Here is an 18,677-nt window from a genome sequence, read left to right as displayed (position 1 = left end):
TTATATTTTTTTAAGTAAAAACATGTTTTACAAAATCAGAAGGAAGCATTTTAGTAGTAGATCAAAAAAAATTTTTTAACTTAGAAAATCACAAAAGGTTAACTTTTCCCCTGTAATTTCTATTATTAAAAATTAGGGTAAAATTTGTTAAAATTTTTACTTCATGATCCCAATAAGTGATGCACTATTTCAGCAAAGAGTTTTCAGATAGAAGAGTTGCCACTTGGTCTGTTTTATCAAAGAAGAAAGTAGCCCTTCCTAAACTAATGAAAAATGAATCTTTGCAGCAACAACAAATCTTCAAATAAGAATAGTGATGGTTTCTACTTCTGTTACCTTTTACCTAAACCTTAAAAGCGATAGGCAGAGGAATGAATTTCTTCACATAGACGTAAAACCCAAGATTAGTTTTAATTACAAAGAAAGAATTGCCTTCCTTTCTTTGCTGTTGCTCTAGACAAGCAGTTTCTTTTTCCATTGTTAGCATTGTGGTAAATATTTTAGTAAATGAGTCAATATTGCTGTAGAATCCAGTTCTGAATATTAAGTTGCAGGTACTTCACAAATAGAGAGAGGATTAGATTTAAGTCATATGCTACTGTCCACCTTCCCTACAGTACAGGAATGATTTGACAAGACTAAGACTTCAAGGCCATCCATTGCTAGCTAAATGAATGTAAGTCATGCTTTGTACAACTCACTATCATATGTTCTGAATATATCCAGAAAACACCGAGAGACATTATAAGTGCTTTGTCTTACAGCAGTTTGTTGGCTCAACTGAATAAATGTTTCTAAGGATCCCTTTATCACAAATTTGGCTTTACAACTCTGACTTTCAAATCTCTTTGATTTCTCTCTTCACTTGTGATGATCTTTTAAATAAGGATCTTTGGCCATAGTCCAGGAGTCTATATAGTAATCTAAGAAAATGTTAACAAAAGTTAGTTCAAACATGTTAAAACAGTTAAGAGCACATAGAATATGGAATCAGTCTGCTAGGGTTCATGTCTGGGCTGTGCTACTTACTGGCTATATTACCTTGGACAAATTATTTAAGCCCTGGGCTTCAGTTTCCTTTTCGGTGAGATGGGTACAATGCTTGCTTCGAGCATCAATCAGACAATAAATGTAAAGAACTTAATTTGGTAGTGTCATATAGCTAATACAGCTAGTATTTACTGCTCTGTTTTGTTTTGTTTTATTGTCTTGGGAAAACATCTCCTAATTTGTATTTGTGTTTAAGATAACATCAGTTTCAAGTAGTACTGGTTTTATTATAGTTAGGAATTGTTTTTATTAAACTGAGAAAAGAGCAGAGATATGTAATAAGGGTGGTTCTTTCCTTGCCAGGGATAGCCAAATAGTATAGTGGGTTTACAATGCTGTAAGAAGAGAAAAGTTAAGAGAGAATTGAATTGTCAGAGAACACCTCTCATAGACTTTGAAAACTTCTGCCTTAGTAGTTAGTGACATATTTGCTATCACAAAGCAGAGATTTCTTTTTAGTTAAATAATATCAGTTATATTAATTGAAATGTTCATTTGAATTACATTGGTTCATTTTGATTTGTGAATTTGTTTGGTTTTATACTGTAGACCGCTTTAAGGATAGTTTTGTTGATATATACCATGAATCCGCAAACTATACCTTTGGGCTGGCCCACTCCAAACTTTATTTTTGTAAAGCTGTTTGTTTTCTCAGAATACAACCATGCTTTTTCATTTACATATTGCCTGTGCACTTACTTCCTACAGTGCAGAATTGAGTAGTTGCAGTAAAGACCATATGTTATCCAAATATGAAAACTACTACATTATATTATGTTCAGGTGTCCCATCCAACAGAATTGAGAGTATGTTTATAAAGTGCTGTAAATTCTCATATATAGGTGGTAACTGTTAGTAGGAGTAATAAGTATTCAGTGATGATGTATCCATGAACATTGACACCTCTTACTGCTTTTTAATCTGTATTATAACTTCAGTCTGTTGCATTACTACTTTTTTCTTTTTACTCCAAACTTTATTTTTGTTCCTTATTTTTCTGTTACATTGTAACACCAGGATAAAGTTTGTCATCTTCATTTTGTCATTAAAAAATATGTAGAATCTTTTCCCTGCCTTTGCAAGTATGTTTAAAAATCCTGTTGAAGTGATGAATTAGTTTAACCTGGGACTGTAAGTTAGTATAGTTCAGTTTAATCAGCTAAAGTAATGTACATTTTTTTGTTCTATTTCTAGCCTACAACTGGAGTTCTGTATAAAGAAGATAATTATGTCATCATGACAACTACACATAAAGAAAAATATAAATGCATTCTTCCCCTTGTGACAAGTGGTGATGAGGTAAGTTTTTATAAATACATTGATAATCCCTGTCACCAAAGATATTTATTTAAAACATTGCAACTCCATACCTTAAAATAAAATTGAGTGACAGGTTTCTCAATTATCCTGTCTTACTAAAAATATAGTAATCACTTTTTTATTGAAGTATAGTGATTTACAATGTTAGTAATCCTTATTATTCCTGAATTCTTTGAGTTTTACAGTTCAACTTGGAAAAACTAGCAACCAGTTATTAATGTTTTAGATGAAAATCTAACTCCATGGATGTTTTCTTTTATAGAAATGAAGGTTTTGAAACAAGATAAAATTTTAAATGTGTATGTGACATTTTTTATAAAGAATTGCTAATAAGTAAATCTATAGGTACCTTGTGCTTTCTTACTACCTTAGCTCATGCCCGTTTCTTCCACCTAAAATGCCCTAACTGCCTCTTATCCATCCTTCAAGGCAATTACTTCTTTCAAGATGAAACACGAGAGGCAGCATGGTAAAATGGAAAGGACACCAGCCTAGGAGCCAGGAGGCTGAGGTATAGGCTATAGTTAGCTGTGGAGCCTTGAACAAATTTGAAACTCAGTTCCTCCACTCAATACGTTTATTGAGCTAATTACATAATATTTTCACAATCTGTAAAATGGAAGTATTAAACTCAGTGAGTTTAGGTTTCTTAGGTTTTGTTCAGACTTAAAATCTGTGAAAGACAGCTATCTTGTTTTAAACCACCTTAAGACACAAATACACACATATGCAATTACACACGTATTTATGGCATTCAAGTCTGAAATGTAAAAATATATGGAAAACTGAGAAGTATATTAAAACTTTCCAGTGTATTCTATAAGATTCAACTATTCTGAGGCTTTCATAGATAGAATTTGTTTGGATACAAGCATTTAATAATTCTGAAGTAGGTTTATAAGAATTGTTCAGGAAACTGATACTTAACCTTTTTCTAAGAGAAGAAAGAATGGAAGATTATTCTATGGCTCCATATTTTATACTTCAATTCTTTTTCTTTTGGATTATAGTTGATTTACAATGTTGTGTTAGTTTCAGGTGTACAGCAAAGTGAATCAGTTATACATATACATACAGATATATGTATATATGTATGTATATATATATGTATATATATATGTATATATACATACAGATATATGTATACAGATATACATATCTACTCTTTTTCAGATTCCTTTCCCATATAGGTCATTACAGAGTATTGAGTAGAGTTCCCTATGCTATATAGTAGGTCCTTATTAGTTATCTATTTTATATATAGTAATGTGTATATGTCAATTCCAATCCCCCAATTTATCCCTCACCCCACCGCTTTCCTCCTGGTAGCCATAAATTTATTTTCTACATATGTGACTATTTTGTTTTGTAAATAAGTTCATGTGTACCATTTTTTTTTTAGATTCCGCATATAAGTGATATTATATGATAGTTGTCTTTCTCTGTCTGACTTACTTCACTCAGTACGAAAATCTCTAGGTCCATCCATGTTGCTGCATATACTTCAATTCTTTTGAAAGAAGTGGCATGCCATAGGATCTTATTAAAGGTTTTGACTTTTTTCCCCCTTTTATTTCCAAGCATTTGTGGTTTGACCAATGAGTTAATACCTAAACAGCAGAGTTGGGTGAAGTTCCAGAATAATTGTATTAAACTCTAATTCTTTCATAGGAAGAAGAAAAGGATTATAAAGGCCCAAATCCAAGAGAGCTATTGGAGCCACTATTTAAACAGAGCAGTTGTTCCTACAGAGTATGTATTTTATGTTCACTTGATAACTAGAAAATAAATTTCCAGCAGCCAATAGGCCCTTGAAAATAATTCTCTGTTTCTTTTTACTTTATTATGTTGTATCACATTTTAAGTTAGTTGTAAAACTAAACTGTTGCTTAATAGTATTTTGTTCATTTAAATTCCTGTATAGTATATGCAGCAAACACCCAATAATATCAATTATCAAATAATATCACCAAACTGCTTTGAATGTTTTTCAGATCAAAAGAAAGTTTCTTTATATACAATTTTAATAAAAACTGCTCATGGTTATTTTTTTAGGCTGTGTAAAAAATGATCCCTTGGCCAGGTGTTTATTGTAGACCCCAGGTATATTTAGACCTATTTCCTTCATAGAATTTTCACATTTAGCTAATTAGTGAAAACAATGAATAAGCTTCAGTAATTTCATGTTTTCTGAGGCATAATAATAACTTTCATTTAATGAAAGCTTGCTGTAAATCTTCAGAGAAATCTTCAGTTGCTTAAAATATCAAAAAGGAATTCAGTTGAGTTGTGTGGCTTTTGTACATAAATACATCCATCTGTCTTAGATTGAGTCTTATTGGACTTACGAAGTATGTCACGGAAAACACATTCGGCAGTACCATGAAGAGAAAGAAAGTGGTCAGGTATTTTTTTCTTCAAAATATGAAATGTAGAACATTATAAAATGAAAACTTTAATAATGAGGTGGATGGTTTTAAACTGTATTCTTTAAAAATGTATTTGCCAAATACTTACTATATTTTTATTTTATTTTTAAATATAGAAAGTAAATATTCACGAGTACTACCTTGGGAATATGTTGGCTAAGAATCTTCTATCCGAAAAAGGTTTGTTTCTACAGAGTGATTTAGTAGTAATGCTGGTATTTGGTTTAAAGTATATGTTCAAATTGGAATTTAAAAGATTTTCTTGGAGACTGTATGAATTTTAAAACACTAAAATAAACTTCTGAACAATCCCATAGAAAACTTTTTCAAAGAGATCTTTTCATTACTTTCTGTTTTAGCAAACATTATGCTTTTTTTCTACCTATTAATAAATTTTTAAAATCTGGTGAGCCATACATATCAGTGTTATATAGTGTTAGTCTTTTGCTTGGTTTAAACAACTTTTTATATATGGAAATAGACATGTAGATGTATCCCTCAAATTATGAAATATTTTTATTCATCTATATTATTCAAATTGGTCAACTCATTTAAGATTAAACCTTTCACTGAGATAAAAACACTTCAGAAGAAAACTGTCGTGGCCAGTTCTTATGCCTCAAATAGAGTATTTCCTAAATAAAGATGTAATGATTAAATATGACTGTTCTTTCAAAAGAAACCATTTCAAGGAATCTAGCTAAAAGTATGTGTATGTTTTGGGTCTTATTTTAATTTAATTTAATTTATTTATTTATTGGCTGTGTTGGGTCTTTGTTGCTGTGCGCAGACTTTTCTCTAGTTGCGGTGAGCGGGAGCTACTCTTCATTGCGGGGCTCAAGCTTCTCATTGCGGTGGCTTCTCTTGTTGCGGAGCACGGGCTCTAGGCACGCAGGCTCAGTAGTTGTGGCTCACGGGCTCTAGAGCACAGGCTCAGTAGTTGTGGCACACGAGCTTAGTTGCTCCACGGCATGTGGGATCTTCCCAGACCAGGGACCAGACCCGTGTCCCCTGCACTGGCAGGTGGATTCTTAACCACTGCACCACCAGGGAAGTCCAGGTTTTCTTTAGAAAGAAGTTTAAGATTACAAAGTTGATGAAAACTTAGTCATTTATATCTTGTATATAAGTCACTGGTCATTATTTAACTTACTTTTGTATTAATCCACAGAACAAGAAGCGGAAGAAAAGGAAAAATCAAAAGAGGCAAGTGATAATTGGTGATTTTCAGTCTTAACATCTATTGTTAGACATGAATTTATAAAACTTAATTGACAGAATATAGCCATGTGTTCTTTATCTCTCAACTACCTCAAAGGATTTAGTCAAAGAAAATTTGCAATATGTTAGATTTTTATGAGAAAAGTTATGCTATAATACTTTTATTTACTTTAAGATCATACAAAAATAAATGAATTTATCAAAGATGTGTCTGGGAAAGTTTCTATAACAGCATTATATCACTTCTGTGCTTCGCAGTGGTTCTTTCCCTCTGTTCAACATTGGAGCTTTTGCATTTTTTCTGTTGTTTGGACCCTATTTCCTATGGGTAAAACAGATAAATCATAAATGTAAATAACAAGCTACCAGACTGCAAGCATCTTAAAAGCAGGGACTGTCTTTTTTCTCTTTACCCCACAGTGCAAAGCAGAGTGCCAGACATAATGTAGGCCCTTCATGAATGCTTATTGAATGTGAATGCATAATTGATGACTGAAAAATAGGATTGTTTAAAAAGAACTATTCCTTAGGGTGACCAGTTACAGTTTTTAAATGCCCCTGTGGTTCAAGGAATGCTTTATGAATCCTAAGAATTTCCATAAAGTTAAATAACTTATTGGTAGAGGATATTTCTATAAATGGTTTCATACCATAATGATTCTTTTATTAGAAGTAAAGTTAAACGGCAAAAGGCCTTAAAGATTACTTAAAAGGGATGCCCATAACTTAAAAGAGTGGCTTTGGGGGAGTTGGTAAGCTATGCATAGACACACACAGCATTGCTATTTTAAAAGGTTTTAATTTTACAGACTACCTTTGAGATAAAATATTTATCTCAAAATATTTTTGGCTCTGGAGGATAGCAAGATGGAATTCAAAGTGTGAAATGATCAAGGAAGAGGAAGAAAAGGGTAAGGGAAGAAAACTAACATTTATTGAGCCCCAATTCATAAGCCAGATGCTGTGCCAGGCATGTAACAAAGGGTAATGCTTAATTCTCCCTACAGCCTTTGAGTATATATTATTATTCTACTTTTATGAATGACAAAAACTGAAATTTGGTCAAAGTCATAAGGCTAGTGAATGCAAAGCTTGGATTTTAACCCAGGATTTTCTAATTCTAGACACTAGGATGAAACTAGCATACAAGAAATCTCAAAATACTTTCCCCTGGAAACATTTATTTATTGCCTGTTTTGGGACCGAAGTGATACAAGATGAGCTCCCTGCCTCCAAAGAGCTTGCTTGGAGATGATATTAACAATATCTTTTAAAGCCCTTCCATTTAATTCTTCTTGTGTTTATGTCGATAAAAGTACGGGAGCTAACTCCTTAATAATCCTTGTCTTCTGGGGTGATCTCCTTTATTCCCCCATTCCGTGAAAATTCCTTCATCTGTCTTTTGCTGGCCATGAATGGATTTGTACAGGAGTTTATATGCTGAGAAGTATGTCTGTTAATAACAGGGAAGAAGAGTAAGCAGATCAGTGAACCAGCACAATATTTAGATTCCTGTTTTAGAACATAGTGTTAACTCTGTAGCCCTACTTTTTGACAAATCAAACTTCAAATCTCTAGAATCTAAATTCTAACATAGGCATTCACTTGAGAGTTTAGTGAAGAAAGCTCTGACCAGCCCAAGTATAGTAAGTTTCTATATTTTATCTTAGTCACTTTATTTAGAACTTTTGAAAATAATTCATATTAATTATGTTATTATAGCCTTTTTTATGTAAGTGTACATCTTAATTTTAGCACCAAATAAAAATTTTCTTTTAATCTGTATTAAATTAGCTCTGAAAATATGTATTTGCTCAAATAAGAATATGAATGAAAAGAATAGTAGAGGGAGAGCTTATAGAAAGTACAGAAATGTTACCTTTATAAATGTTAGTTTATGAATAAAATGTAGTTTTCTTCCTTTCAGAATAAGTGCTTCTCCATCCTCACCCCACCTCTATTTCTAATGAAAAGTCTGTCTTATACTCTTTTTTTAAGATTCCCACTAAAAATATCGAAGGTCAGATGACACCCTACTATCCAGTGGGAATGGGAAATGGTACACCTTGTAGTTTGAAACAGAACCGGCCCAGATCAAGTACTGTGATGTACATATGTCATCCTGAATCTAAGCATGAAATTCTTTCAGTAGCTGAAGTTACAACTTGTGAATATGAAGTTGTCATTTTGACACCACTCTTGTGCAGTCATCCTAAATATAGGTAGGATGTGGATTTAATATTTTAAACATGAAATGCACACATGCTTTAAAGTGTCGTTTGCTTAGGTTTAATGCTTTGTTCTCACTGAATAGATTCAGAGCATCTCCTGTGAATGACATATTTTGCCAGTCACTACCAGGATCACCATTTAAACCCCTCACCCTGAGACAGTTGGAACAGCAGGAAGAAATACTGAGGGTGCCTTTTAGGAGAAATAAAGAGGTATGAGAATTATCTAACAGTATTTCTTTCAGTGCTTCCTTTTCCAAATTTCAGAGCATATATCAGTATTTTAATGATTTCTGTAGTATAGTAATAGTCATTTATTTTCCTGACTCAAAATTGTCAATTCCAATTCTTTTGATTTTAATTCTTTTCCTTATTCTAATACTTCTCAGAAACTATTTTAGCATTCTCTTACACTCATGATTCCATAATTTTCTTTTTTATTAATTTGGCTGCATTGGGTCTTAGTTGCAGCACGCGGGATCTTCACTGCGGCTTGCGGGATCTTTCATTGCAGAGCATGGGCTTCTCTCTAGTTGTGGCACATGGGCTCCAGAGCGCACGGGCTCAATAGTTGCGGTACATGGGCTCAGTATTTTGGCATGCAGTCTTTGTTATCCCATGGCATGTGGGATCTTAGTTCCCCAACCAGGGACTGAACCCATGTCCCCTGCATTGGAAGGCAGATTCTTAACCACTGGACCACCAAGAAAGTCCGCCATGATTCCATAGTATTTTAAAGTTTGCCATCCTGTTCATTTCAGTTAAGTTTAATTTTTAGCTAGTTAACTGGATTTACCAGCTAAGCCTCTTGAAAAAATAGACTGCAGCCCATCTCCTAATGCTTTATTTATTCTTCAGCTCATTGCTATTTATTATCAAACCATATTTCTATCATTCTTCTTAAACTGTTCTTATTAAGGTCAACAGCAATCTTTTGCTTCTAAATTTGCTGAACATATGCATAACTTGATCTTAGCTGAGCGTTAGAAGCTTGAACTTTTTCTCCTTTCTTTACTACAGGTCATTATCTCTGGTTCTCTCTGGTTCTGATCTCTTGTGTACTAGTTCTTTCTCTGATTCCTGCTCCTTAAAATGTTGAACTTCCCCTGATTCTGTCCATAGCTGCTTTCTCTCCTTATTGTACATAGTCTCCTTAAGTAAGCTCATCCATGAGTTATAAATACACATCTGCAACACTGATCTTTCTCCTGAACTCAAATCACAATCAAATAATTAACATGTATTGAGTCTTTACAACTATTATCTAATCCTTACAATAGCGTATAAGATTTACTATTATCCACCTTAACAGGTTAAGGAACTGAGGTTCAGAGAGGGGAAGTGACAAGTGATGGGTTAGAGATTAGAATCAAAGTAGTCTGATTCTAGAACCTGTCCTCTTAACCACCTCTCTCTGCTGCTTCTCCCTTTTGATATGCTATCTTCCCTTTTCATCTGCATATTGGATGTATATACATTTTCAGTAATCTCAAACTTAACCATTTTTTTCTCTTTCACACTGACCCTTTTGTAGTCTTCCCCATTGCTTTCAAAGCAGTGTTCTCTACCCAGTTGTCCAAGTCAGAAACGTGAGTCATTTTTCTTACCCATCTCTTAATTCATCTCTAACTCTAATCATTTACTCAGTGCTATCAGTGTTATCCACTGACTGCTTTTCAACTCTGTCCTGTCATTAGTTCAGGACCCCATCATTTTCTAAGACCAGAAACTAATGTCCTCATGCATCTTCTTTCTAATTCCTCCCACACAGCTGATAAAATGTTCTTTCTGAAGTGAACATTTGATTATTTATTTAATCTTTTGGTAGTTAACATGATCTATACCTCAGGATAAAATCATTGCTCATACAATGATATTATCAAAGGAGAGTCAAGGCCATTTGTGGGGACTTCCCTGGCAGTCCAGTGGTCAAGACTCCACGCTGCCAATGCAGGGGGCACAGGTCAATCCCTGGTCAGGGAAGTAAGGTCTCACATGCCATGTGGCATGGCCAAAAGATTAAAAAAAAAAAAAAAAAGACCACTTGTGATCTACCTTCAGCTTCATCTCTCATCACCATTCCCTTGATCCCAGCTATTTTGAACAACTTAAGAGTTTCAGAAAAGTACCACATTCTTTCCAACCTCCTTGCCTTAGAATATACTGTTTTGCCTCTTCCTCTGTTGTCTTCTCCCCTCCCTCCCTATATCTGATGAACTAATAGAAGGTCAACACGTGTATGCTTGAAGATATGCTTCCAGTGTCACTTCCTTTGCAAATGAGCCATGACTTCTAATGGATTACCCACGGAAGAGATCAGTGTTTCCTCTTCTGTGGTCTTGTGTTTTATTCAGTCCTCCATTATAGCACTTTTATGGCTAAAATTTGTTCTTTTTCCTATGGTTCTTCATTTAAACGGAGGGAAAATAAACTATGCTTTTGTTACTTGGGGTTTCCAGCTCCTTGCATGATACCTGGTATGCTGTTAGTACTTTATAGTGGGTTAATTAACATTTAACTGCAAAGCCTTCTTCTCCCCTTCCTCTTGGATACTTACTGCGAAAGTATTGCCAGACTCTTTGTGGATGTTGTGAACCCTGCCATTCTGAGAGGAGGAAAAATTTATCTTAAACTTAATCTGCATTTTATTTGAAGTGATGTATTGAAAGATTAGAGATGGAATTCAGTTCTCATCTTCTTCTTGATAGTAGTTTAAGTACTGACAGGTACTTAAAGTCAGCTTGATCAAAATGATTCACAAGTCCAACTTTAACTATTCTTCAAGGTAGAAGTACCAGTTTATTTTTCTTTAATTAATGTGTTTAATCTGCAAGTTGAGAAAAATTATTTTTAAAAAGCTACATATGGAGCGCTACCCACCACCAGTCCCTCCCATCAGGAAACTTGCACAAGCCTCATAGATAGCCACATCAACCAGAGGGCAGACAGCAGAAGCAAGAAGAACTATAGTCCTGTAGCTGGTGGAACAAAAACCACATTCACAGAAAGAGAGACAAGATGAAAAGGCAGAGGGCTATGTACCAGATGAAGGAACAAGATAAAGCCCCAGAAAAACAACTAAATGAAGTGGAGATAGGAGACCTTCCAGAAAAAGAATTCAGAATAATGATAGTGAAGATGATCCAGGACCTCGGAAAAAGAATGGAGGCAAAGATCGAGAAGATGCAAGAAATGTTTAACAAAGACCTAGAAGAATTAAAGAACAAACAGAGATGAACAATACAATAACTGAAATGAAAACTACACTAGAAGCAATCAATAGCAGAATAACTGAGGCAGAAGAACGGATAAGTGACCTAGAAGACAGAATGGTGAAATTCACTGCTGCAGAACAGAGAAAACAAAAAAGAATGAAAATAAATGAAGACAGCCTAACAGACCTCTGGGACAACATTAAACGCAACAACATTTGCATTATAGGGATCCCAGAAGGAGAAGAGAGAGAGAAAGGACCAGAGGAAATATTTAAAGAGCTTATAGTTAAAAACTTCCCTAACATGGGAAAGGAAATAGCCACCCAAGGCCAGGAAGCGCAGGGAGTCCCATACAGGATAAACCCAAGGAGAAACATGCCGAGACACATAGTAATCAAATTGGCAAAAATTAAAGACAAAGAAAAATTACTGAAAGCAGCAAGGGAAAAATGACAAATAATATACAAGGGAACTCCCATAAGGTTAACAGCTGATTTCTCAGCAGAAACTCTACAAGCCAGAAGGGAGTGGCATGATATACTTAAAGTGGTGAAAGGGAAGAACCTACAACCAAGATTACTCTACCCGGCAAGGATCTCATTCAGGTTCAGTGGAGGAATCAAAAGCTTTACAGACAAGCAAAAGCTAAGAGAAATCAGCACCACCAAACCAGCTTTACAACAACCGCTATAGGAACTTCTCTAAGTGGGAAACACAAGAGAAGAAAAGCACCTACAAAAACAAACCCAAAACAATTAAGAAAATGGTCATAGGAACATACATATCGATAATTACCTTAAACGTGAATGGATGAAATGCTCCAACCAAAAGACACAGGCTCATTGAATGGATACAAAAAGAAGACCCATATATATGCTGTCTACAAGGGACCCACTTCAGACCTAGGGACACATACAGACTGAAAGTGAGGGGATGGAAAAAGATATTCTGTGCAAATGGAAATCAAAAGAAAGCTGGAGCAGCAATACTCATATCACATAAAATAGATTTTAAAATAAAGAATGTTACAAGAGACAAGGAAGGACACTACATAATGATCAAGGGATCAATCCAAGAAGAAGATATAACAATTATAAATATATATGCACCCAACATAGCACCACAATACATAGGGCATCTGCTAACAGCTATAAAAGAGGAAATCGACAGTAACACAATAATAGTGGGGGACTTTAAAACCTAACACCAATGGAAAGATCATCCAAAATGAAAATAAATAAGGAAGCAGAAGCTTTAAATGACACAATAGACCAGATAGATTTAATTGATATTTATAGGACATTCCATCCAAAAACAGCAGATTACACTTTCTTCTCAAATGTGCACGGAACATTCTCCAGGACAGATCACATCTTGGGTCACAAATCAAGCCTCAGTAAATTTAAGAAAACTGAAATCATATCAAGCATGTTTTCTGACCACAACGCTATGAGATTACAAATGAATTACAGGGAAAAAAACGTAAAAAACACAAACACATGGAGGCTAAGCAATACCTTACTAAATAACCAAGAGATCACTGAAGAAACCAAAGAGGAAGTCAGAAAATTCCTAGAGAAAAATGACACTGAAAACACGACGATCCAAAACCTATGGGATGCAGCAAAAGCAGTTCTAAGAGGGAAGTTTATAGCTATACAAGCCTACCTCAAGAAACAAGAAAAACCTCAAAAAATCTAACGTTACACCTAAAGGAACTAGAGAAAGAAGAACAAACAAAACCTAAAGTAAGCAGAAGGAAAGAAATCATAAAGATCAGAGCAGAAATAAATGAAATAGAAACAAAGAAAACAATAGCAAAGATCAATAAAACCAAAAGCTGGTTCTTTGAGAAGATGAACTTGATAAACCATTAGCCAGATTCAAGAAAAAGAGGGAGAGGATGCAAATCAATAAAATTAGAAATGAAAAAGGAGAAGTGTTAACAGACACAGCTGAAATACAAAGCATCCTAAGAGACTACTACAAACAACTCTATGCCAATAAAATGGACAACCTGGAAGAAATGGACAAATTCTTAGAAAGCTATAAGCTTCTAAGACTGAACCAGGAAGAAACAGAAATATGAACAGACCAATCACAAGTAATGAAATTGAAACTGTGATTAAAAATCTTCCAACACACAACAGTCCAAGACCAGATTGCTTCACAGGTGAATTCTATCAAACATGTAGAGAAGAGCTAACACCCATCCTTCTCAAACTCTTCCAAAACATTGCAGAGGAAGGAACATTCCCAAACTCATTCTATGAGGCCACCATCACTCTGATACCAAAACCAGACAAAGATACTACAAAAAAAGAAAATTAGAGGCCAATATCACTGATGAATATAGATGCAAAAATCCTCAACAAATACTAGCAAACAGAATCCAACAACACATGAAAAGGATCATACACCATGATCAAGTGGGATTTATCCCAGGGATGCAAGGATTCTTCAATATACGCAAATCAATCAGTGTGATCCAAATGCCAATTTGTGATATTAACAAATTGAAGAAGAAAAACCATATGATCATCTCAATACATACAGAAAAAGCTTTCGACAAAATTCAACACCCATTTATGATAAAAACTCTCCAGAAAGTGTGCAGAGAGGGAACCTACCTTAACATAATAAAGGCAATATACAACAAACCCACAGCAAACATCATTCTCAATGGTGAAAAACTGAAAGCATTTCCTCTAAGATCACGAACAAGACAAGGATGTCCACTCTCACCACTATTATTCAACATAGTTTTGGAAGTCCTAGCCACAGCAATCAGAGAAGAAAAAGAAATAAAAGGAATACAAATTGGAAAAGAAGAAGTATAACTGTCACTGTTTGCAGATGACATGATACTATATATAGAGAATCCTAAAGATGTTAGCAGAAAACTACTAGAGCTAATCAATGAATTTGGTAAAGTTGCAGGACACAAAATTAATGCGCAGAAATCTCTTGGATTCCTATACACTAATGATGAAACATCTGGAAGAGAAATTAAGGAAACACTTGCATTTACCATTGCAACAAAAAGAGTAAAATACCTAGGGAGACAAAAGACCTGTGTGCAGAAAATTATAAGACACTGATGAAAGAAATTAAAAACGATATAAACAGATGGAGAGATATACCATGTTCTTGGATTGGAAGAATCAATATTGTGAAAATGACTTTAGTACCCAAAGCAATCTACAGATTCAATGCAATCCCCATCAAATTACCAATGGCATATTTTACAGAACTAGAACAAAAAATCTTCAAATCTGTATGGAGACACAAAAGACCCCAATAGCCAAAGCAGTCTTACGGGAAAAAAACTGAGCTGGAGGAATCAGACTCCCTGACTTCAGACTATACTACAAAGCTACAGTAATCAAGACAATATGGTACTGGCACAGAAACAGGAACATAGATCAATGGAACAAGATGGAAAGCCCAGAGGTAAACCTACGCACCTACAGTCAACTAATCTATGACTATGACAAAGGAGGCAAAGATATACAATAGAGAATAGACAGTCTCTTCAATACGTGGTGCTGGGAAAACTGGACGGCTACATGTAAAAGAATGAAATTAGAAAACTCCCTAACACCATGCACAAAAATAAACTCAAAATGGATTAGAGACCTAAATGTAAGACCGGACACTGTAAAACTCTTAGAGGAAAACACAGGAAGAACACTTTTTGACATAAATCACAGCAAGATCTTTTTTGATCCACCTCCTAGAGTAATGGAAATAAAAACAAAAACAAATGAGACCTAATGAAACTTCAGAGCTTTTGCACAGCAAAGGAAACCATAAACAAGACAAAAAGACAACCCTCAGAATGGGAGAAAATATTTGCAAACGAATCAACGGACAAAGGATTAATCTCTAAAATATATAAACAGCTCCTGCAGCTCAATATTAAAAAAACAAACAACCCAACCTAAAAATGGGCAGAAGACCTAAATAGACATTTCTCCAAAAAAGACATACAGATGGCCAAGAAGCACATGAAAAGCTGCTCAACATCACTAATTATTAGGGAAATGCAAATCTAAACTACAGTCACCTCATACCAGTTAGAATGGGCATCATCAGAAAATCTACAAACAACAAATGCTGGAGAGGGTGTGGACAAAAGGGAACCCTCTTGCACTGTTGGTGGGAATGTTAGTTGATACAGCCACTATGGAGAACAGTATGGAAGTTCCTTAAAAACTAAAAATAAAATTACCATATGATCCAGCAATCCCACTACTGGGCATATACCCAGAGAAAACCATAATTCAAAAAGACACATGCACCCCAATGTTCATTGCAGCACTATTTTCAATAGCCAGGTCATGGAAGCAACCTAAATGCCCATCGATAGACGAATGGATAAAGAAGATGTGGTACATATATACAATGGAATATTACTCAGCCATAAAAAGGAACGAAATTGCGTCATTTGTTGAGACGCGGATGGATCTAGAGACTGTCATACAGAATGAAGTAAGTCAGAAAGAGAAAAATAAATATCGTATATTAACGCATATGTGTGGAACCTAGAAAAATGGTACAGATGAACTGGTTTGCAGGGCAGAAATAGAGACACAGATGTAGAGAACAAACATATGGACACCAAGAGGGGAAAGCGGCGGGGGGGAGTTGGGGGTGGTGGTGTGATGAATTGGGCGATTGGGATTGACATGTATACACTGATGAGTATAAAATTGATGACTAATAAGCACCTGCTGTATAAAACAAATTTTAAAAAAAAGAAAAAACAAAAAGAGCTACAGATGATGTGCTTCCCTGGTGTTGCAGTGGTTAAGAATCCGCCTGCCAGTGTGGGGGACACGGGTGTGAGCCCTGGTCTGGGAAGATCCCACATGCCACAGAGCAACTAAGCCCGTGTGCCACAACTACTGAGCCCTCTTGCCACAACTACTGAAGCTTGCACGCCTAGAGCCCATGCTCCGCAATAAGAGAAGCCACCGCAATGAGAAGCCCGCACACTGCAATGAATAGTAGCCCCTACTCAACACAACTAGAGAAAGCCCACGCACAGCAATGAAGACCCAATGCAGCCAAATAAATAAATTTATTAAGAATAAAGCCACTGATGATAATGCTTTCTAAACACTTAGCATCTTTAGAGTACATGAAAATCTTAGCTAATACTGTAGGATGAGTGATTACTTAAAACTGATCATCCTTCAGAATAATTTTTTAGAAACTTAGTTTATTACACATAACTTTAAAAATGTTGATATTTGGCATATGGTTTGCCTTTTAAGTGTGAATCAAGCTTTACCATAAAGGATTTTTTTTCTTTTTTAAACACAATACATATATGGGTATTAGAATTTTGGTTTGATGTTCCACCTGTGTTATTACATTAAATTAATTTGGAAATTACTGGATTTATTAAAAATCTATTTTATGAATTTCCAAACCCTGCTACAAAAACTACTATCATCTTGCTTTTATTGGAGTAGTTTTCCTTAAAAATGAAAGTAGATGTTCTGTCCACAAGAAGGAATAATAAATTGTCATTCTTCTTTTCTTCCTACCTCTCCCCTTTTCTCATCTGCAGGTTTCACTATGCGTTATTATTCTTTTGTTCACTAACCTTACTATAGGTCTCATATATTGTAAGTAATTACTTTAGTCTAGTGAACCTTAGCTCCTTATGAGTAGTAACTATGTCTGCTGCTTTTTTTTTTTTTTTTTTTTTTGCTTTAGATGATCATTTTTATGGGTATCAGTGTCCCAGTGTCTTACGTGGTCAAGTACTACATTACAAAATACATCTTCTACTAGAAGATTTATAGCTGATTCACAAAGTTACTTAAAATTGATCTCAGGACTGTTGCTGTTGTAATTGTTGAAGACCCCGTAAGTTTGATGTAAGATTCTTGGGTAGAGCAAAAGAAAAAAACAGAAGAATAGGGTTGGTACTTCATTTTTAATACTCCATACTTAAAATACTGTCAGGAGCATAGTAGTAGGCTCTGAATATAGAAAGAGTTATATGTAAAATTCAAGGTTCTTTCAAAAAACAAGAGGCCATCTTGCCAATCTTTGTTCTTAGTATTGGAGGAGAGAGAGGATAAGGTCATTGGTTTCCAGAGTAACCACCCAGTAAATCCTACAAGCTGAAAAAGAAGAAAAGGACCACAATTGGTCAATGGCAACTACAGCGGGTGAAAAAGGAGTCTATACATTTTACTGTTTAATTTTTTTAAATTATTTTATTCAGTTAGTTGGTATACCCACTTCTTCAGTTCTGGTCTGGATTCATTTCCTCTCTGCTTACTGTGTCACTCCCTTATGTTAGATTCACTTTGTCTGTGGCCTGGGTAATTGCAGCTCCTAACTTGACTCTCCACCTCCAGATTTGTTCTTACCATTCCTTCTTCCCTGCCCATGCTAAAGTAATTACTTAAAAATCTGATCATACCATATCTTTGCCTAAAACCTAAAAGATAATGTCCAAACTACTTAGCATTACATAGTTTTCAATCTGTAGTGCCTGCTTCTCTCTGGTTTTAAATATCATACCATACCACACATCTTTGCTCTTACCTCTTCTTCAGGTTCACATGCATATGCACGCACACAAAACACATACACAGACATTCACGTAAGTCACAAATTATTAATGTTTCATGAATTAATCAAGGGCTTTCTCTTTGTGAAGTCTTCGTGTTTCAGTTCTTTGTCAAAGTCTACTTGAATCACCCCTACCTCTGTGAAACTGCTTTTCCCTCTACCCTTTCTTTATTAAACTGCGGTTTCCTCCAGGGCAACAACCAGGTCCTGCTACATTTGAGTAATTATAACTAATATTCATATTTGTCCCACTCAGCTCTTTATTAGCCTGCTTGTTATCCTTTCTTTACCCATAGTAATCACATTTCCAACACTAAATGTAGAAACAAAATCTAACATGTAGCAAAGTACTTAATAAAAATATGAGACAAAATATGTGAAATGGAAATTATCCCTCTATGGGTCACCGTGCCCCTAACTGGTAAATGGAACTAACATTTGCCTAGAGCTTTCTCTATGCTATTAAGCGTTGCAAAATTCATTTTCTTAAAACACATTAAAAATGAGTGGACAGGGACTTACCTGGTGGTGCAGTGGTTAAGAATCCACCTGCCAATGCAGGGGACAGGGTTCAAGCCCTGGTCCAGGAAGATCCCACATGCCGTAGAGCA

General features: G+C 35.1%; 1 protein-coding gene across 5 annotated transcripts in view; it reads left to right on the top strand.

Annotated features, from left to right (window-relative positions):
• Window positions 1–18,677, top strand: part of ERLEC1 (endoplasmic reticulum lectin 1) — a 37,485-nt gene that overhangs the window by 3,464 nt on the left and 15,344 nt on the right. For all 5 annotated transcript variants that reach the window (XR_013831003.1, XM_079940633.1, XM_079940631.1 and 2 more), the window contains exons 2-8: window positions 2,245–2,349; window positions 4,042–4,122; window positions 4,698–4,775; window positions 4,916–4,979; window positions 5,971–6,005; window positions 8,019–8,242; window positions 8,335–8,464. Coding sequence is in view for 4 of the 5 variants with exons in the window: in XM_079940633.1 (XP_079796759.1) it covers window positions 2,245–2,349; window positions 4,042–4,122; window positions 4,698–4,775; window positions 4,916–4,979; window positions 5,971–6,005; window positions 8,019–8,242; window positions 8,335–8,464 (717 nt within the window). In the remaining variant the exon portion in view is untranslated. The remainder of the gene's footprint in view (window positions 1–2,244; window positions 2,350–4,041; window positions 4,123–4,697; window positions 4,776–4,915; window positions 4,980–5,970; window positions 6,006–8,018; window positions 8,243–8,334; window positions 8,465–18,677) is intronic.

The sequence above is a fragment of the Stenella coeruleoalba genome (genome assembly GCF_951394435.1).
Source record: "Stenella coeruleoalba genome assembly, chromosome: 13".
Lineage (NCBI taxonomy): Eukaryota > Metazoa > Chordata > Mammalia > Artiodactyla > Delphinidae > Stenella > Stenella coeruleoalba.
Note: the sequence above shows the minus strand (reverse complement) of the source record. Positions and strands in the feature narration are given on the sequence as shown.